Source organism: Montipora foliosa, chromosome 4 (assembly GCF_036669935.1).
Source record: "Montipora foliosa isolate CH-2021 chromosome 4, ASM3666993v2, whole genome shotgun sequence".
NCBI classification, from domain to species: Eukaryota; Metazoa; Cnidaria; class Anthozoa; order Scleractinia; family Acroporidae; genus Montipora; species Montipora foliosa.
In genome coordinates this window covers 10718190-10740689 of record NC_090872.1, presented here as the reverse complement: position 1 = coordinate 10740689, position 22500 = coordinate 10718190, and the positions used below count along the sequence as shown (strand labels likewise).

General features: G+C 40.4%; 1 protein-coding gene and 1 pseudogene across 1 annotated transcript in view; one reads left to right on the top strand and one right to left on the bottom strand.

Moving 5' to 3' along the window:
* LOC137999793 (tolloid-like protein 2) overlaps positions 1-22279 on the bottom strand; it is a 25650-nt gene extending 3371 nt beyond the window's left edge. Inside the window, exons 1-9 of the mRNA XM_068845708.1 lie at positions 22141-22279; positions 17840-19358; positions 17443-17487; positions 12412-12768; positions 8769-9155; positions 6511-7269; positions 3388-3762; positions 923-1303; positions 1-325 (exon numbers count right to left, since the gene is read on the bottom strand). The exon at positions 1-325 is cut by the window's left edge and continues 3371 nt beyond it. Coding sequence (XP_068701809.1) covers positions 141-325; positions 923-1303; positions 3388-3762; positions 6511-7269; positions 8769-9155; positions 12412-12768; positions 17443-17487; positions 17840-17855 — 2505 coding nt within the window. The 5' untranslated portion in view covers positions 17856-19358; positions 22141-22279 and the 3' untranslated portion in view covers positions 1-140. The remainder of the gene's footprint in view (positions 326-922; positions 1304-3387; positions 3763-6510; positions 7270-8768; positions 9156-12411; positions 12769-17442; positions 17488-17839; positions 19359-22140) is intronic.
* Positions 19751-22500, top strand: part of LOC137999794 (uncharacterized) — a 9252-nt pseudogene continuing 6502 nt past the window's right edge.

Here is a 22500-nt window from a genome sequence, read left to right as displayed (position 1 = left end):
TCACAAACGAAAAGAAACTAAAATGGTGCCCGGTTGCGCTTATAAAAGTGTAAAAACAGATCCTTCATACCGCTGAAACACTCGTCCATGTCGTTTCCCTTTTCTGTTGCAAGACAAAAGGATGCAACGACAGCTGACCGTTAGAGAGATGCGCTTTCAAATTTTTCGTTATACAGTTGGTGAAATCCTTCCCTTGCACTGTTTCCGGCATGCGACTCACGTTTCCGCCATTTCAAATACTTAAAAGCAATACTTCCTATGACAATAAACAAAATCGTTCCTCCAAGACAGCAAGCCACGATGATCCCAACTCCGACTGGGGACACTGGGGAAACGAAGAAATGTGTCAGTCAATCTTACCGGTACCTGATCCCCCCTTTTCATCCGGGACAGCCATGGGGCTCGAAATTGTTTCTGTAAAAATGGTAACGCCCCCCCCCCCCCCCGGGTGAGTACAGGGGGCCCCTTGAAGTCTGAGGTATAAAGCAAAAAGATATTGGAATATTACAAATACCGGAGGAAACCAAGGATCGCCGGATTCTTAGTTTTCATTTAAAAAGAAATGTTCACATGAAAGCAGAATTGTCTTCCAGTCGGAATTAATGAGGCAGACTCAAACGTCCCGCGGCACCGTTAAGTCATATGAAAAAAAGCTTGCTATGGTTTCACATTGCTTTTACGCTCAGTACTGATTGGCCACGTTGTCAACAACTCAGATTGCCAGAGCGAGACGGATGTTGTTTGCTCGCACGGAGTTCCCCCGTGTATAACGTCAGCCAAAGTGATTTAGCTCCGAGTTTCTCGTGGTTAGCTTGACGTTAGGGGTTATGATTGGCCTATAAAATTTTTGGTAACTTGATTGCGATCCATAGCCCTGATGGAACAAACCACAGACCAGCAAGATTGATAAACGATTACCCACCTTCCGTCTTGTATGTCGCTTGAAATCCGGGATGCCTCGTTTTGCCACTGGCGAAAAACCAAACATAAAGTTCCCCGCGGTCTGAAGTAACTAAAGGGGGCTTCTTAGATCCGCAATATTTCCTCGTACTTGCCCTATTGATATCCAATTTAGACTCTCCTATCCCCACGTAATCCAAACATGCTGTACCAGTGTCCGATAGATTAAATACATCAAAGGACAGCGCAATCCGCTTGAAACTACCACTGCCCACGGAAATTTTCCAGATACACGAGCCCTGATCGTCGTAAGAGAGCGGGTAGTTGTAGCTGGCCAGGGTTCCAGTGGGAGACGTCAAATCAATGTTGCGCCTCTTTCTAGTGCAGGAATAAGAGGCAGGCACTGAAACAAAAAAGAAAGATCACCGCTCATGTAATGATTTTTTAGAAAACGTTACGAATTTTCGAAACTACACGGTACAGAAAGAAAACCCTGCTATAGCGATCACAGAGAAATTAATCAGGTCACGTGACGAGTCACCTGATCAGTCTCGTCTGGAAGATAGTACCTCCACCCGACTCAAAATCGGATTTGTTTGTGGTCTCTGATATAATCCTCTCGTAAAGCTATCTGGGTTTGATCTGGTCACGCTTCCTGATTAATTTCCAGTGAACAAGACCATAGCAGAGTTACAAAGCTTCGTGTTTTATTTACTGTGCGACGCAAGTGTCAAAAATGTATACTTTTTTAAAATCATTCCCATTGTCCAAAGAAGGGTTCAAACTAAAAAGCTCCAAAATTGTAACGTAAGCAAGAAAATACTTCACCCTGTTGTCCAATTTTATACCACTAAACTAATAAATTCGGAAAAAAGACAAAAATTCATAAAAATTACTTGATTGTAAAGCCCCATACGATTACCTCCTCCGGTAATAATCATTGATAAATCGATAACTAACTGAATCTCATACTGCTAGAATTAATAGACCATTTTCGAGTTGCTGTTTGTCTTGGTTTCGAAGTGAGTCTTGGTGCTAAACTACTTAAAGGGAAATGAGTTTGATTTACAGAAGAATACGCAACTTACTTCCATTTGAATGGTTGTGCACCAGGACTCGCTTTGAAACTAAGTCATGGAGCAACTCGGAAATGGGCTATTCGTTATGCTTGTCTTAGATGTAGCACTAATAAACCGTGATTCAAACAGAAAACAAGGACAAGTTGTGACTGAGATGTCACACACTACACAACGTTTGAAAAACACGTGTAAGAGTTGCGAGCTGGCGTTGCAAAAATTAGTATCGACATATGCTTTTTGGGATGAATGCTTCTAAAAAAAGAAAAGAAAAGCAAAAGCGAGAAACCGTGACGTCTGTGTCTGGGTGTGTTACAGTAGAAAATATTTCAATGCAATTTTAACAGAAACGAAACTGTGATACAGTGCTCCAAATGACAATGTAGAGTATTATTACAAATTACGAAATACAGCGATGCAGTGTAAACAACTGCAGCTCAGTGTACAAAATGTTATTTGAAACAACGACAACGAATTCCGGACCGTACTACAGTGATCCATGAACTAAGAGAGTGTCTAATCGGCGTGGGTCGTGAGTCGTGGGTCGTGGGTCGTGAGTCCCTAACCCTAACCCTAACCCTTTTTTTAATCAACGACTGGAAATTCTAGAAACAGACAAGACCTAAGACATAAGACAAATTTGGACCGAGCAATGAGGGGGACCCACGACCCACGACACACCACCCACCCACGCGATTTAGCCTCGCCCATGAACTAAAGGCCCGAGCAAAGGGCTCCAACATTTGCTTCAATATCCTTTCGGTTTTCAAGTTGAACGATATCGAACGATCTTGACCGCTGGGATTAGCAAACGGTTCCAATAGGCTTTTCAACTCATTCAACATCGATTCAACTTCGATTCAACTTCGATTCAACATGTTTCAACACGCCTGAAACGATGGCAAACGGTTTCGGAATCGCTTTTTCAAAAAAACGAGCGTTGAAGCAGTTTCCCCAGGCCGCCATCTAGATAAGCGAGTTTCACCGCCATAAGTAGGCCTTGTGCACGATGACGGCATATACTAAAAAATTCACCACCAAGCCTCGTTTGCACAAAATTATCTGGACGTGCAATACTGTTCGCACATGGGTTTTCTATACAAGTTTTCTCCTTTGGGAGAAGTCTGATTTTTTAATTCGAGGCTTGGTGGTGAAATTAGCTAGTCAGACGTCATCACACATAAGGGCTATAGCAATATTTCTCGTGACGTCACCAATTGTTATTCATATGCCAACCAGAACCTAATTGGCTGTTGAAACATTGACTTCTTTTGTTCCGTGGTTGGCAAATTTAACCATCAAAAGACCTGTGACGTCAATACTTGTAAAAAAGAAATATTGCTATTGAGCAGATATAGTTTTCCCTGAAGCTTCTTGTTGACGAAATTAACTGGTGCACACAGAATCTTACATTGTTTTACGGCCTCAAATTCAGCCGTGAACCACCAAAACCGCGATGGAGAGTGATACCGAACCAAAAGATAGCGCCCGCTGGAAAAGTACGTCATCGGAAGTATGAACCCATCCCCCTTACAAAACGATGTCACCAAAGGACTCGTCAAATGTCGACCATCGCGAATTGAAACGAGAAAACAACCCGAGTCTTGTTCAATTCCGGTGGCCCGCAACTTCACGAATTGTCCCTCGGGCACTGTAATTATCCAAGTACACGAGATGTTCTGAGGGAAAGGGAAAGGAGGATATCGAGGAGAGAAAATTTTTCCTGATGCACCGGAAAGCGCTATTATATTGTCAACTCCGTCTTGATTGCATGGTCCAAGAGCCGCTGAAATCGAAAGCAAATTGAAAAGTGAGTACTGTAGCTGGTTGAAAATAATGATGGTGACAATAAAGACGATAATACACCTTATTTCAAAATGGCGACCATTTTAGTATTCTTTTGTTTCCATGCAAGATGGCCCTGATGGCCTCGTTCAAGGTTAAATATTCTATTGAATTTTACGTTTGAAAGCGAGGCCATAAGGGCCAATTTGCATGGAAACAAAAGAATACTAAAATGGCGGCCATTTTGGAATAAGGTGTATGATGGTGACGATGATAATGATAATGACGACGAAGATGATGATGACGACAATGATAACGACGACGATGATGATGACGATGATGACGACGATAATGATGACGATCATGACGACGATGATGATGACGATCATGACGATGACGATGATGACAATGATGACGACGACGATGTAGTGAATGATGATGAAATGACGATGATGATGATGATGCTGATGATCATAATAGGGAGCTTAAGATCTACGACGGCGACGTCGACGAAAACGTCAGCTCAAAATAGAGCTTAGCTCTAGTAAAAGTCTTTCGCGATTATTGCATCTCGTTCACTTCGTACAATGTGGGCGAAGTATCCTAAAAATAAATTGGTACGAGCGGTTTCAGACTGAAAATAGAGAATGAAAGATCCTCTCTTGCATGCTCACGTTGTCGTCAAAACCTAAAATTTAGTGATTTCACGTCGTCGTCACCCAGAGAACCGCAAAAATATGAGCTAAAATCCGTGCCGCACGTGCAGCACGATTATTTATGCTCTTTTAACCAATGATATCATTGTTTTCTGGCGTTTTCGTCGACGTCGTCGTCGTAGATCTTAAGCTCCCTAATGACGACGACGACGACGACGACGACGATGATGATGATGACGATGATGATGATGACGACGATGATAACTTGAAGAAGTATTCGCAATTTGTTTCACGGGCCAATGTATGGCAAGATTAAAACAATATTCCTCCTTATTCCCGCCAGGCAGTAAACAGTTCGATTGCCCAATCACATTACTGCATTTCAAATGACGTCAAAGCGAAACTTTCCGGAAAGTTCCACAGAGAGATGAAAATTCGCGCTCTCTTGCTTGTTTTCGTTCGATTAGCCAATTAAATGTTTTGCAGTTTTGTTTACGTTCTGTTTTTACGTTACTTTCTCAAGGTCATATAAAAGTCGCTCTAATGAAAATAACGATGATGATGATGATGATGACAATTATCGTGATGATCATATGATGATGATGATGAGCACGTAAATTGGCGGTGAACAAGAGAAGATGAGGGGATTTTAAGGAAGACACCTGATTGGTTAGTTATAATTGATCAATGACTGCGCGGCCATGGGTTCGAGACCAAAACAACCTTCACAGTATGGCACGAAAGCTTAAAACAGATTGAAAAAACTGTCACGGGGCATGGAGATGTGTTCTCTCCCCTCATCCTATCTTGAGGCGAACGACCCTCAATTTATTTTTCTGCATCGTCCAGGAAAACAGCGTTCCCATTTGTTCACCTAAGTCTTACAAACGAGGATAATCCCTGGAAAGTGACCAAGTGGGAATACCTCGTGTTGTTGGCCTGAGGGAGGCACTCGCCTCCCACCATTGTAGAAGGAATAGACCTTATTCACGATGGCCGCCATACTGGATTTGCTATTATCATGCAAATTAGCTACACACTTCTGAGGGGGCAAACAACACAAGTTCGAGAGGTTATAACGAAACATCTTAGCCGCAAAGATGATTTGTTTCACGTTCACTGAATGTTTATCACCTAAATAGTAAAATAGAATGATTACACAAGTTACTTCGACGTTTTTTAGTGAAAAATGAGTAGCTAACGAAGTGGAAAGACAAACTGTCAAAGGCAATCAAAAGATATAAAATTGTTATAAAAGGTACTAAATACCTTCTAATAATTCTAAATACTAAAATGGACTTTAAGCAATATTACTTCAATATCTCGACGAGCCGATTTTCCGCAATTTGCCTTTTTTCCAATGTTTGCCCCCCAGCATAACACATGGCTAATTTGCATGACAATTTGAAAACCAACATGGCGGCCATCGCGAATAAGGCCTATTTAAATGCTGTTTATTGCCATCAATGCGCTGAGTTTGTGCTGGTTTTCGACCCTGCTCCCAAGGTTTTCCTGCGTTTCTAAGGTTATCCTCCCTCAAAAATCATCAAAATGTACTTAATTCCAACTATGAGGGACACAGAGCGGTTTTCAATTGAGTGTCGAAAGTAATTAGCGAATTGCTTTGGTTTATATTACTTCACTGAGTGATTGGTTCAAAGTTCTGGCGCCATTTTTTCAACCAATCAGAAGTGAAACCAAAACTAATCGTTTCTCGCGCGTCCACATTTTCCCGCGCTTTGTGTCGGCTACGTGTAATTACTTCGAGTTTTGATTGGTTTAACGGATTGTCTCCATCCTTTTTGATTGGCCAAAGTAATTACTTTGGTTTTGGTTTTACGACACTCATTTGAAAACCGCTCTATGAGAGACTCCGCGTAAGTGATAAATTATACGCGTTCTTTTTCTTAGTCTTCTATTAGCTGCGCAGTGTAGACAAAGCTACAAACTGGCTGCTGACACGGTATGACCAAATAAACGACGCAAAAGTCGGCCCAAAAGGAAAATGCAAATTGAATTATCTTGCCAAGAGTCTACTTCCTTTGAAATTCAACCCAACGCATTCATCCAATATGATGTTGACAATTACTTACGGTCAGGGACAAAGTAATAACTTGCACGAAAACCAGGATATCTTTCCAAGATGTCCGATTCAAAATCCACATACATTTTGTGGTACTTTGATTGAAGAACAGGAGGGAGAGACCTGCCACAAAATCTGCCAATCGACGCCGGCGACTCACTACCAAATCCCTCTTTGACATCTACATAGTCTGCCTGGCAATCTTGCGATTCTTGTAAGACAAATGTATGGAACTTTAACTGGACAACGTGTCCGATAGGAGCTTCAATCAACCACGAGCACTTTGCGTTGTTGGGATAAGGAAGCGGATAATCGAAGCTAGCAAAGTCACTTCCATTTTGAGAAAGGCGAATACTGGATTCATGAGTAGGTTCGATACAAGAGTACAGGGCTGGGCGATACTTCACAGCTTCATACGTCGCCGTAAATCCACTAGTAGTGTTTGAAGGAAAGGCCGACGAGTACCTAACCAGCAAATTATTCCCGTTAGAGTACAATACCTGCTGGTTGAAGAGTGTACTTCCACAGGACTTTGTTAGTAACTTGCTCGTTGCGTTTGTCACATCGAATACTTCTGCATAGCTCAGGTAGCACGGTCCTTCAAATCTCCAAAAGGTGAGCTTCACATATTCCCCCTGGGGTACAGAGATGTTCCAAGTGCATGTCCCAACCCCTGGGTTTCTTGGATACCCTGGGGACGAAAAGCTCCGACCTTCGCCGCTCATGCGAACAGTAGTGTTCTTGCTTAGCTCACAGGTATCTGACAAATCTAATGAGTAAGGAAAAGAAGGAATTAGCAGTGAACTTTCGAAGCCTGATCAATTCATCATGGTTTACAAATGCTGCGAGCCGGATGACCAGCCAAAAAAATGAAGTTATAAAATAGGGTTGCCAACAACCGGTGGCAGAATACGTCTAGCGTGTGCAGGACAATTCCTGGTCTTATTTAACCAGTAAGGCCCATTTTAAAAGTCGCATTTTACATGTGCCGAATCGAATGCAAATGAGAAAAATCTATTGTTTTCGCTCATTTGCATTAGATTCTGCACATGTAAAATGTGACGTTTAAAACGGGCCTAATATTCTTGTCTCATGGCGCTGCTGAGGCCGTTGCTTAAAATCCCTACCATCTGCTTTTCTACTGGTACCACCTGACGAAGGGCTAACGCTCGATAAGTCAGCCGTTTCATCAGTGGTTAAGTCGACCTTTAGAGCAGTTTCAAAGGACTGTCGCCGTGTTGAAAGTAATTACGTGATTGCAATTCCTACGCTTAGTGATTGGTTAAAAATCTCACGCCAGTTTATCAACCAATGAGCAGGAAAACCAAACCCTATCGCGACTTGCACGTCCGATTTTTCCCGCGCTTTGAGCAAGTTCCATAGAATTTCTGCAAATTTGGATTGGTTCATTGCGCTGTTTGCATCTGCCATGATTGGTCGAAGTAATTATGTTGGTATTTACGACACTTAATGGCAAACCGTTTTATTGAAACGCGTAAACCAAATTTTCGCGCTTTAATCCCCCACCGACAACGCACCACAGTTCCTTTACCAACCTCGTTCCCAGGGCTCTTCACCGCCGTCCTACTCTTGGCGGCGAAAAGCCCTGGGAACGAGGTTGCCCCTTCATCCTTTATACAGGTTCCGTTCATCTCACGATCAGGCCCCACTTGTTCAAACGATAGGCTCCGTAGCTGGCGGTAATTGTTAGCGCGAGAGGCTAAAGCCGCGCGGAGAATGGGGAGGGTGCTGGTATTTCACAGTGCCTCTCCCCATTCTCCGCGCGCGACTTCGCCGTCCGTTTATTCGCCTTTGGCGACAAAATACCGCCAGCTACGCAAGCTATTCTTGGATTTCACATGACGTCACGGCCGCCATGTTGGTGTTCCCAAACAATGAAATGGCGGCCATGTTGGGGTCCCAAACAATAAAATGGCGGCCATGTTGGTGTCCCGATCCAATCCTCCGAGAATTTGAAAGCTATTATTATCCTAACTTCCTTGAAAAACATGGCCGTTGATCACGTTAGTGAAACCCAAGAATTTAAAGGATAGAAGCACTATCCGCCGGAGAAATCACTATCCAGTGGATAAGTCATGATCAATTGGCGAAACCGATTGCGCTGTCCAATGGATAGTGATTTATCCGGTGGATAGCGTTATCCAGCTTTTGAACAACTGGCGCCAGAGTGTTAATTAAGCCACCAGTTTTGTGGGCAAGTCTTCCTTGTGGCGAGATGATCATAAACCGTTACGTGGTTCTCTGTACCTCCCGCAGGCACCATTGTGTAGTTTGCCATAAATCCGGCACCATGATTTTCGCCATCACCATTGATTCCATTAAATTGAATACCAAGCTGACGTCCGGTGGAGTAAACGGTGAACGAGTGCCAAGGCGTTAAACGATAAATATACCAAGGATACCACCTATTCCAGTCATCCATTATGTTTACTCGATTATCGACGTGTATCTGAAACGTAATGAATGTTACCCGGACCAGTTTTCCTTCGGGGGCAATTATCTTCCAGAAGCAATCACGCACTGAAGTATCAGTATACCCCTTTGGAAATCCTGGGGTTTTTATAATACCCGACGGGCTTGTCAGCAAAATGTTCCCATTCTCTTCGGCAGTATTCGTAGGGGAACATAACTTTCCTGTCAAAAGAAATGGAAAAAATAACTAAATAAATAAAAGGATTTCCAGACAACCGATCCTTGGGTACGGTGGATGTATTTTCTGATTTATAGTACATGTACTTTGCTTTGACGTCACAAAATGACACACAGTTTCCCCTTTAGCACCTTCTGCTATTGCCAAAAAATCAATTCTTTTTTTTTTCTTTGGAGTACAAAACTCGGTTAACTAAACACTAAGTGACCCAAGTTTTAAGCTTTGATTTCAAAAAGACACATGTTTATTTTAACTGGAATTTTCCTATTAAATGGTCCGCCATTACTATAACTTTAAAATCTTGAGAGCTGGATCGAAGAGAAAATGACGTCAAAGGAGTTACGCAATCACACTTTGAAAATCTGAAGAAAAAGGGAAGTGATTTTTTTATCATAGTACCACTTTGTGGTTCAAATGGGTAAACCTCATCGAGATAGATCTTTTCAGAATTGCCATTTTCTTCTTGAAATTTACTATCAATGCATCCTAATATGCCAAAAACACCTATGATGTCACAAACACGTATCTTCACGTCACAGATCCCTTTGCCATTCGAAAATGGCAAAGTGAAATTCCCTCATTGATAAGATAATCATAATATCACAATTATTTTAACTGGGATTTAATGGTTAATGGTTCGCCATTACTAACTTTAAAATCTTGAGAGAGCGAGATCGAGGAGAAAATGACGTCAAAGACTCAACAATTTAAGAATGCAATGCGTGTGTACACGGGTAAATTAATATGCAGCAAGGGAGTTTTCAGACTTTAAAACTGGTGTTTTGCATGTATAATAAGCTGGGTTTGCAAGATGAAATTTTAAGCTAGTGAGTAAATGACATCACCTTTACCTAGATCCAACCCTCTGAGGTCCAATCGATCAGTTTTGAACTTGATTAATGACGGACCATGAAATCCAAAACTTACACTCAAAATAAACAGCCTTTGGATAAAAATCAAAGTTCAAAATTTGCCTGTCAAATTTTAAGCAATCACACTTTGAAAATCTGAAGAAAAAGGGAAGTGATTTTTTTATCATAGTACCACTTTGTGGTTCAAATGGGTAAACCTCATCGAGATAGATCTTTTCAGAATTGTCATTTTCTTCTTGAAATTTACTATCAATGCATCCTAATATGCCAAAAACACCTATGATGTCACAAACACGTATCTTCACGTCACAGATCCCTTTGCCATTCGAAAATGGCAAAGTGAAATTCCTTCATTGATAAGATAATCATAATATCACAAACAAGATGGTTCTGATCAAAAAACGACCTTTACCCTTTATGGTACGCGCACTGTCATTGGTCAATAGCTGTGTTTAGATGAGAGTATGGAAACACGGCTGTGACATCACACGAATTTTGATTGGTTATGCGCCGTCAGACGCGCGTTTTGATTGGCTGGTAGGAAATATGAGCCTGTATCAAGAAAATTTGTTTCAATCAAGAATTTTCCTTCATTTGTCCAATTATCTTTGACAAATACTTTATAAAAGCAATAGAGCTGAGGACTTTTTTTTCGTGTTTCCATGCCTCATCTAAACACATGGGGAAGTTGGGAGAATTCTTGACAGTTATGCAAACCTGAGACGTAGTCGAGGATTTGCATAACTGTCTCAAATTCTCCCAACTCCTCCCCAAGTTTAGATGAGGCTTTGGAAAGACGGAAAACGTCCTCTATTGCTTAAACCTTTCCTTCAAGACTGCAGAGAAGTTCGAGTCAAGGAAAAAATAAATAGATCCTTCATGATGCATGTCATCATCATCGTCATATCGTTCTTTACTCGATTTTATATTAGATTGTTAGATTTTATATTAGATTTTATAAAATAATTAGAATAGTACGTGCACTCCCATTGGTCAATATCTGTGTTTAGATGAGAGTACGTAAACCGGGCTGTGACATCACACAAATTTTGATTGGTTGTGTTGTGAGACGCACGTTTTAATTGGCTGGTAGGAAATAATTATGGGCGTGTATCAACTAAAAAAACTAGCATTTTCCTTCATTTGTTAACATGGATGACCTGTTTCTGTGTTTACATAGCCTCATCCAAACACTCGGGGGAGTTGGGAGAATTCTCAACAGTTATGCAAACCTTGATTTCTCGGGAAAATGAAAAATGGAATTTGTTTACCCATGGAACACCTTAAGAGTGCTTGGGAGCTTGTTCCACATGTATCCGTGCATTCCGGCTCGAATTGGAATTTGGCAGAGTTGGTTTTAGAGGAGAGGGGAAAACCAGAGTATCCAGACAAAAACCTCTCGGAGCAAGGAGAGAACCAACAACAAACTCAACACACCGGGACCGGGAATAGAACACGGGCCACATTGGTTGGAGGTGAGTGTTCTCACCACTACACCACCCCTGCTCCTCTGTTTGCATAACTGACTTGAATTCTCCCAACTCCCCCTCGTGTTTAGATGAGGCTAACGTAAACATGGAAAAAGTCCTCTATTGCTTAAATTGTACCTAGCATTTACCCTCCCTCCCAACCATGGTATACCACAGAGAACAGACCACAAAAATGGGAACTCCCTACTCTTTGCAAACAGTGTATGGTTCCTTTTTTCGTCCCACACGGCTATTAACATTGAAGAGTTGTGAGAAGGGGTCTATGCTTTATCATCCTCATCTGAGAAAATTAGAGATTCTAGCGCTTTTCACATGTCATTTCAAAGGCAACACTTTCTCCTCAGTTATTTAAAGACCCTAAGGGTGCGTTCGATTGACCCTATTCCGGAATAAGAATACGAGGGGTGATGATTAAAACGGTATGTTTGGCGCGCTTCGAAGCAGCAAGGACAACAAACATATGTTTAAAATAGCATTTTAGTGGATGTTTGACAATTTTTATGTGAATCACCGTAAAAGCGAAGGATTTCTACCTTATATTCCACGCATTCTTATTCCGGAATACGGTCAATCGAACGCACCCTAAGTGTTAGTCTGGCTGGAGTTTGATCCCGCAACCTCCCGCACAGTAAGTCCAGTGCTCGACCAAACTCATCAAGTTATTATATTATTCCTTGCATCCCCAAACTGTCATAATCTGCTTATTTAGGGAAAAATATTGATGTCATTGGTGATATCCATGAATGATGATGATGATGATGATGATGATGATGATGATGATGATGATGATGATGATGATGATGATGATAACAACTATTATTATAATGATTAAAGCAATGATAAAGACAAATGATAAAAAATTAATTATCCTCAAGTACCTGATTTGAAAGCCTTGTAAATGGCCTTTATCTGGTTCCTAATGGCATACGTCTTGTTGTTCTTGAATAAAATGTAGATGACCCGCGAACGAGATATGATTTTTGGATAAAATCTGATAAGATTGATAAGGCTGTGGTCTGACCTTTCCTCATCAAAAACATCATAAACATGAACACTATCAAAAGGAAAGTTCAAAAAAGATTCTGTAAAGTTGAGCTTAATAATGTAACCCTCTGGAGCCTTGATGAACCATCCACAAGTCTTGTTTACGGGAAAACCATTGGGGTAGTGTGAGGTGACAAATTCACTTTCCGAGGGGGACTTTGGAGCATTCAGAGTCATATTCAAAGAACAATCTGAAAAATACAAAATGGACTGCAACAGCTGACAAGTTTCCATGTATAGGAGCTCCTCAAAGCCCCATTTTGCTAAGAACCGAATGGAGCAACTTAAGCAAAAATGTACAATGTGACCATGAAATCAAATCAATTCAACTGCTAGTTCACAACATGAGAAGGAATGGAGAGTAACTGAAAAACTGTCTTAGAGCAGAGAAATTACAAGTTTCATACACCAACGGTTCTGGGTGGATTTCACAATCGCACTTGTTATTGCATCAACTCTGCTCACAAATCTTTTGAGAAATCATGAACAGGGCATAGTCCTAAATAATATTTGCAAAGGCAGATAAGTATCCTGAAATGGTCTAAAGCACATTACTGGTGGCATACAAAAAGCCACCAGAAATGCTGTAATGTAAAATTGACTTGCCAGCAGTGTTAACACAGTGGTGAGTGCACGACTCTTGAACTCCAAACCATAATGGATGAGTTTGTTGGTTGTCTACTCTGCTCCAAGAAATTTTTCCCTTGACTCTCACAAAAAACAACATAGAATTTTGTCAAATTTGACATATAACTTTACAATAATAATATTATAATTATTATTATCATCATCATTTTTATTCTAGGGTCACCTGTCATATAAATTATGTACGTTGATTTGTAATCAAGTCTATTGTCATTAGCTATACTTCAAAGAATATTAAATTTTATCCTCTTCTACTACATTTTTCTGCACAATATGGGTATGCCAACAACAAGATTTTGATGTGATCTCAGAATAATCAGTAACTGTACAATAAGTATTACTAGGCCAATAAATCTGAAGCAAGAATTGGCTTTGTGTGAGTAGACTTTTTATGATTTTTCAGTTTGCCATTTAGAAATGAACGCAACATATTATTGGTAAGGGACAAAAACTGACAAGTGATCCTCAAACTTAATGAATAATTTAAGCAATTATTATTGTCTCTTATACACCCTTTTAATAAGTCTAATATATGCCGTCTTCCGCTAATGACGTCAAACTCATGCTTTTAAAATTTATTCAGAAATGTACTAAGGCTTCAAACAAGAAAAGAAATCGGAAAAGTTTTAGGCTTTTGTGCATTCCTAAATAAAATTTGAAAGCAAGAGTTCGACGTCATTAGCGGAAAACGGAATATATTAGACTTATTAAAAGGGTGTATACAGTCCAACAAATTGACCTGCTGCCTACTGAGTGGTTTCATAGTTCAGTTGGCAGATCATTACACTGGCATCACAGAGGTCACGGGTTCAAATCCCGCTGAAGTCACCTGAATTTTTCAGGTGTCAATTAGAGACTTTCATACAACCCGCAATGCACTTTGTTTTCCCCACAAATTTTGCATAAACTATTGTCAACTATTTCCAAGTGCATTTGAAAACAATAGTTAATGTAAAATTTGCAGAGAAAACAAAACGCATTGCGGGTTATATGGAAATAGCTGATAGGAGGCAATTGCTTAAATTGACCAGCTACAGTGCAAAGATTACTTCTGCATTTCGTCCACAACACGCACACATGTCTTCAAATATACACATTTATTTAATAATTGGTAAGGGAATGATACATTAACATGGCAGACAATCCTCTAAGAAGCCATGCAATGTGGGATGAGGATACCCCTGGGTGGTTAGGGAGCTTAAGCTAGAAGCTAAAAGTATTATGACAGTTTTCTATTCTTTCTCTAGGGTAAGATCGGACGTCAGCTTGTAAAGGCACCTCTGGCAGCCGTGATCAGTGCATTTTGATCTCATCAACCCACCCAACCCAAGCATGGACCCGGTATATGAAAGGAGGATGGACCACAACACCAGGGGTCTGCCCCCCACCCCCCTTCTCTTCACGGGTTCATAGTCCTTAATCCGAGAAGACTTGAGTCTGACCATTTGTGAATGTAATTACAAAGGCAGCAATTTCTCCTCAATTCTTTTAAGACCCTGAGTCAGGGGTTCTGATACTATGCGAGGTTGCAATTTCACATAATAAACTTAAAATCGCAAAAAATCGCATAATTTGTACAAAATCGCACAATTCACGCAAATCTCGCTTTTTCGTGAGTTCTCTGATAATTTAAACGTTATCTCAAGCCATTTTAGCTTTCAAAAGACACCAAAAACTGGAAAGAACCAACGAACCAACAAACTGGCTTTCTACACGTCATTTTACTTGTTGGGGACCTGGTGCTGGTTTTTTATGGTAAGCGACTGCTCATTGACAACAAGCCATTTTTCTAAATAAACCAATCACAATCATTTACATATTCTCTGAAGATATGTGGCGTGAAAACTACTGCATCATCGCTTGTAATGTGTTGTATTTTCTTTTACTGAAACAAATAAAACACCTAGTGCAGAGTTCTTCACAGGAAAAAAATCGCACCTCTCTGTATACAATTTGGCAAAAAACAGGGCAAGAAAGTACTCCAAAGAATCATTTCACGTTGACAATGGTCTTTTGTTTTGCACAATTGGTTCATCATCTTCGAAAGTTTGTGGTGGACAACTATAGCTCCTTGAAGCTGAGTCATGTGACACTAAATCATTCAGCAAATTAGCCACCTCTGATTTCAATAATTAAGAAGGAAGCAACAAATGATTTATTTCAGATTTTTTCATCATTCCATTGTGCTCAAATATGTTCTTGAGCAGCAAGGAATGGATTGTGCTCCCCTTAGATCAAACAACCACCGGTAAAATGAAATTGCATAATTTGCCGCATAATAGGCCTTTCTTGCCGCATAGTGAGACTTAAAAGTGCCGCATGATTTCCATTTTTTTTTTGCACCCTATCAGAAGCCCTGCCAAGTGTTGGTCTGGCCAGAGTCGAACTCACGATCTCCTGCATGGCACCCCTATGCTCAACCAACTGAGCCACTGGTGCGCGGTTTTTGAGCCATGGACAGGAACCGGCAACCTGCTACTAAGGTATCTTTTGATGATAAAAGACGATTACTTTTTTAAAATCTGGGAGAGATAACTGTCCTGGCATGCGAAGTATTCACTTTCAGATTCTTCCATGGTTCAAACATGTCTTAAGGCCCGTTTAAACGGTTTCAACATTTGCTTCAACATGCATTCAACACTTTGTTGAACCAAAAGTTCGGTGCATTTGAACAAGTCGTCCAACATTGTTGAAAGCGTGTCGTATCAAGTTTAAATTGGTTTAACCCTTCAACACCTAAACCGGCCTAAACCAGTCAGACGTATTTTACTCTGTCTAACGCCAGACATTTGTACTTGTCAATGGGTTAAACTATCATTCAACATCGATTCAACTTTTCCTTTGTCCTCGAAAATGTTGAATGGTGTTGAAGCCGTGTGAACACTCTGTTCAACAATATTGCTGTAGAACACACGCATGCTCCACGATCGCCAAATCAATATAGCGGCAAATAGTTTATCTGGACAAGAGAGTCTGGTTTCTAGTTCTTAGTCCCTCACAATCAAATTTCACAAAAGTGTTGGTTCTTTTGCTGGTGCAATGTTGGAACCCTTTGAACGGCCTCGATCTACACAACTTTGTTTTTGCGTCCAACATTTGCCCAACATCCATTCAACTTTTGGTCAAATGTTGACACCGTTTAAACAGACCTTTATGCTTTAAGGGGCTGTGTCACGAAATTTAGCCAAATTTAGCGATCAGAAACTGGCAACCAAATCAAGCAAAACATAGAAATAACTACATAGAACATTGAAAGAAGGTTTGCATAAGGCAGCAAATACAAAAGGAGACAAACGATAGGGAAAATTGAAGAAGATTAAAATGGATTGTGAATTAGAGTTTTTGAAAACTGTTCAGCCTAACAGTTTTTAAAAGTTGATCCAAATTGTTTGTAACTTGACTTAACTTGAATTAATTAAATTGAATTAATTAACTTGATTAAATTGACTTAATTAAATTAATTGACTTGATTAAATTAAGTTACTTACATTGAATTAATTGCCTTGAATTAATAAGTAAACTATGCTCAACAGGCAATTTCTCGTCACAAGAATTGGTTTGCGCTGTTTAAAAAATAATTTCTGAGTTAATGTTAAGTTGTATAGCGAGAAGGGGCAAGTAAATGGTAAAACGAACTGCGCAACCCCTTTAAACTCCTTATTATCTGAGCAAAATTTGAATCCGCTTGGATAAATGGGAGAGGCAGGGTGGCCCAGTGGTTAAGTCTGACCACTGGTTGAATTTGTTCCTGGTAGACTCCCTGGTTCAACTTCTCAGCTGCACTTGTAAATAGCCAACTGCTTTGCCTGCAGCCAGTTGGGATTCTTATATAATTAACAGTTGTTGCTGAATGTTCTGTTCTGTTGTGATTGTGTTTCATTGGCCCTGAAAAGCCCTTATAGGGAGTGGTCAATTAAGTAAGTAAGTATGTATGTATGTATGTATGCATGCATGCATACATGCATGCATGCATGCATGTATGTATAATCACATCAAAATCTGGCGCATTTATCACTACTTTAAAGGTCCACATTTTCCAGAAGCTCACTGTAGTGATGTGCTTTCACTTCAAAAAAGTAGTATCCTCAAAACGAAATGTATCTAGCTGTAATTTAACATTAGATTCCCAATGCACTCTAGGCAAAAAAATGTGGGCCTTTAATAACAGTAACAAATCTACACACAGCATATATCTACAGTTCACAAAGGAAAATAATTACCTTGTGCAATGACAAGAGCCTTTGCCAACAGCATGAAGTATAAACCTATAATGATATAATTATTACAAAAATTACATTGCAATAAGCAAGCTTACATAAAATCAGTGTGCTATCAGCTACTTAAGTGCCGAAAATTCCTAAAACGCTGTAAGTTGAAAAAAAATCCTTCAGTAACATATTGCCCGCGTTTAGTGAATATCAAATCTGATATTTCCAGGATATTTTCCACCATGAGAATATCATTTATTTAGAAATGCCTTTTAAGCCTGAGACAGTAGATACCTCTTAAGGTTAATTGTACATAACTTAAACTTGAAGGAAAAAACAAAGCAAGGCGCAAATGAATTAAAATTCTGACAAGCAAACTTCATCTTCATTGATTGGTAAGCTTACTTACCCACAAAGGCCAGCATCACCGACTTTGCATTAAGGATAAAATTCAAGGTTTAGTAATAAGCAAAGTGTCACCCAACCGATTCCGTGTAATCGTTGTGTTAAGATTTTGCCTTTACGGTAATTTTCTAAGCCTTTCCTCACATCAGAAGCACAGCACAGCACAGCACCTGAGAGCGAACTGGGAATGAGTGTACAGCACGCCTGTTTGTCACGCTTAAAAAACGTCACGCGACACGTCACGCGAGAACGTAGCAGAAGGCCTTCCGCAAAATACCTGTTTCGCAGTGGAAATTTAGCTGGCTGGCAAGTTATTAATTTTCATACTCTTTCGCTAGGAAGCTTTAATTCAATCCCTGCTGGGTGGATGAGAACAGAAACTGGGGGAGACTGGAGGAGAACTCGTTTACAATAAGGTTACCGCTGGTTCAACTTTTCGCATGTTGAGAAAAAAAAAACTTGTGGAGCGCTTTAGTAATGCTGGGAAGTCGGCTGGCTGGGAGTTTCCCTCTCTATCTTGCTGGGAGCTGGGACATCCTGGGAGTGCGGAAGACCTTTTTTCCAACAAAATTAAAAGACTCCATTTCGTTGGGTGCCCCTGAAGCAGTATTTCAGAGTGAGATTTCTGTCTTTTTACCATGTACAGTAAAGAGACAAGGTGCAAGGTGATGTTCAAATACCTTCAGCTTATTAATTAAGCATCGAGACTGTACTTTCCTAACTGAACGATCGAAAGGAAAACACCAAAAAAAAAATCAACAGCTTCGTCTGCTCGAAACTAATTTATTTTCCCGGTTACTAAAGTGATTAAATGCTCTAAGTAATCAACGGATTTTGCGCAATTATGACTTTTCAGCTAAAACACTATTCAAGTACTACGCATGGCGAGGACCCAAACATACTATTTTTTCAAAGGTCGCTGGCAATGAGCGTTGCAGCCAGCAAAACAAGGCGCTTAAAAGTATGCTACGGACAAAACGGAAACTCTGATTGGAAGTTAAATGGTTTTCTTGAGAATCTTGGAAACAACTGGTCGAACTCATATCGGTCGATTGTTATTAAGGTCTGATTAAAATCCTTTTTTTAACACTGGTATAACTCTCGACATTCTGCCGTGGGAAAATACCGGTTTCGATTGACCTCAAAAATATACCCGTGATGGGAATAAGAGCAAAAATGTGAAGGGTCATTTTTTAATGACTTGCAACTGCGAGGACCCCTGTCAAGGACAGTCGCTTTACTCGTATTCATTAACCTTTTGACTGCTACAATGATGAATGCCTCTACACAGGCCGAGTTGTGGGAGATAAGGAAATTTCAAACCATTCGACAAAGCTTGCGTCTATATAAGCTAGACAAGGCGAAAAACATTCGGCCATATCACACGAAAACCCTTTCCGTATGTCCAACTCGTACTCGTTTAACATCGCATTTGTAGCTCCGCCAGCCATCCAAATGATGTTGGAACCAAGACAAGCTCCGGTTGTTCTGAGGCTTGATATTTTTATCCAGTGGATACGTCACTATAAATAGTATAAAACACACTTCATGTTAACGTTGGCCAAGGAAAGGAACTAAAAAGGAACTTTATTTAAGTGTCTAGTTCTTCTGGCGCTGAAGCACCAATTGGGGACACTGTAAGTGGACCAGAGTACCCGGGAAAAAACCTCTCGGTGCAGAGTAGAAAACCAACAAACTCAACCCACATATGACGCCAAGTCTGGGAATCGAACCCGGGACACATTGGTAGGAGGCCAAGGGATTCGTACACAGTTTTACTTAGATATGCTTGAAGTATGCTTTGCTTGTTCATTGTTACGTGAGCATAAGTGAGGTCTTTAACCACAGATATAATTTATTTTCACCATAAGTAAATAGAAAACCATAAAATAAAATAAATTTATATATCTGGCTAGAAATCATTTCCTCTGGCCGCGCTTCAGCCATTCGATGAGGGCCAGTCTTGTGCTTTTTAAGTTGCCTCGCCCAGTGTCTCGCGGATCAATTACTTGCCTCAGCCTTCGGCTTCGGCAAATAATTGATCTGCTCGCCACTGATAAATTACGATATTTTGCTCAACCGCGTCCAATTATTGTTAAATGTTTTCCATTTTTCGATATCGTTTGCTGGCAATATCTTAAGGACGTTCGCGCTAATTGTTTGTGCGCAACGTTGCTGCGCATGTAACGCGACTGTAATATGTCACGCATTACTTTGAGTATTAGTGAAGTTGAGGTTTTAAAACCTTTGCAAAAACCGTGGACGGTAAGTCTTGCACAGCGTTGGATCAGAGAAGATCGTGATCAGTCAAAATTGATTTAAAATATTTATGAAAGTCAAGTAGACTACTGCACGACTGATATTCGCGAGGTTTTATCAGTCGTGCACTAGTCTACTTGGCTTTCATACAAATTTTTCGAGCATCAGTTAAAATAACATGGCGAAAAAAACGCCGAGGAAAAAATTACAGGCCGGCAAAAGAATGGCACATTTATTTCCGAATCATCATGAAACTTCAAAGAGAAGTGAGCGGGAGGATGGAAAAGCTCGGGAAAAGGTAGCTGATCGAGTAGACCAGTGGCTGAAAGTTTGGAAAAGTCGTGGACGAACCCTTGCGTAAATTTAATGGGGCTATTTCTTTTTAATGTTTTTATTACCCTACGAACTTAAGTTCCAAGTGAATGCATGTTTTTAAAGTTCTTTTCCTTTACTTTCGTGAAAATTGAGGAGTATTTTCGTCCTCGTCCGCTTGAATAGTACGGACCTGCGTGGAAACTATCAGCGATTGAATTTCACAAAAAACACGCTCCAGAGGATGAGCATGACGGCAATGGGGAGATATTATACAAAAAACCAACCAAATGAAGATGACCCCTGCTTAAAACGTCGTTGCTATGCTCGAAAAAGGTTTTTTTTTCGGTAAAAACCTTTCATCTCTTCAACGATCGATCCTCTGTTGGGTTCCAGTCCTTGCCCGACAGGTCACGCAAAAGCGTGACAAACGAACTTTTCCATGAGCTTTGCAAAATCACATCGATTTTACTCGTTCAGATCATCGGTGACCCCTATTTTTTAAATCATGAATCACTTACTTTACTTACTATCTACAAAATATGATGAAATAAAAAAATTCTCACCGTAAGAAGTTATCTTTTTTTAACATTTTCTTTCCTCGTGCCATCGAATTCCGGTAGTGGTTGCAACGGATAGAGCTTACGAAAACACTCGTCGAGGACGAACTCTACTGTTCACCACATCCCTAGCGGCATACAATTATCTAAAAATCTCACTCCTAAAAGCCTATGCATGGAAACTTTCACTCCAACAGTTTATTTTTATGATTTTCGATGGATGAGCAGATGAGCCTACATCTCGCTATTATGACCGATTTCTCGAAATTAAGGCATTTTTCCACTGCCATTTTCTCCGAAACAAAGTCGGTGACCCCCATTTTTTTTTTCATTTTTGGAGTAAGTACTTTATGACCTAACTCTAGGCGAGAAATGAAGAAAATCTCACCGTAGGAAGATTTTGGCGCGAACGTCCTTAATATGTCAATATCACTTTTTCACGTCTAGCGTGAATATTTTACACAATTCTCCGAGAATCGATTTACGATCTCTTTGTGTCAGGGAAGATGTCTTCATCGCGTAACTCGGCGAAAGAAATTAGTTCTCGCAGCAACGAAGCGCTTCAGGATGCCGAGAAACGCGTCAAAGACGTCGACATTTCAAACCGCGAGACGAGAAGAGTTCGCAAGGGAAATGAAGCTCATGATGAGACAGCAAGAAATCATTTCCCGAAAAAGGTGAAACTCGATATCGGCGGCCACCTTTTCTCAACCAGTTTGGTAACCCTGAATAAAGATCCAGGTGATTTGGAATAAATAATTACGTTCAATTATCTTGTCAAGGACTCGGAAGAATCATGAATTGTATACTAAAACCTAATGTTATCAAAGACCGAGGCCATTCTAGACCTTTCTAATAATAGATCCTCGGCTAAACAAGGAAAAATCGCTGTGTTGAGTGGAAGCATTTTTCGAAAGCAAATACATGTGTGTTTTTGAAATGCTTCAGAGATTCTTTCCTTCTCACAACTGAAAAATTATGTCTGCCAGGTGGCTTAATTAACATGAAACATTTGCAGTTCTGCAACATTCAGTTTTGTTTCCGGATGCGACAATGTTTCCTGTTTTGCCCGACGCTTATACGCTTTCCTTTCATCACGTTTATGCCAGGTTCAATGCTACATGCCATGTTTTCAGGAAGATTTGACACAAAGCCAAGCGAGGATGGAACTTACTTCATTGATCGCGATGGAACTCACTTCCGGCATATCCTGAATTATCTTCGCACTGGGCAGCTTCTTGTGCCTAAAGACGAGATAATTCGCGTGGAGTTACTGGCCGAGGCCGAATTTTATCAAATTGAAGGAATAGTTAAAGCGCTGAGAGCAAGTTTCTTCAAGGATTCTGCGATCTTGTCATCAGAACAACGCCAAGCATTGGTGAAGTGGTTGAAGGAAACCGGGCCCATCACAATCGCCAGCGAGAAGTTGTTATATTGTTCCTCGCGTGATGGCTGGGCTGCGTCCAACTTTCACTCTTGTTGTGATAACAACGGACCGACTGTGACGGTGGTCAAGAGTGGAAATTACATATTT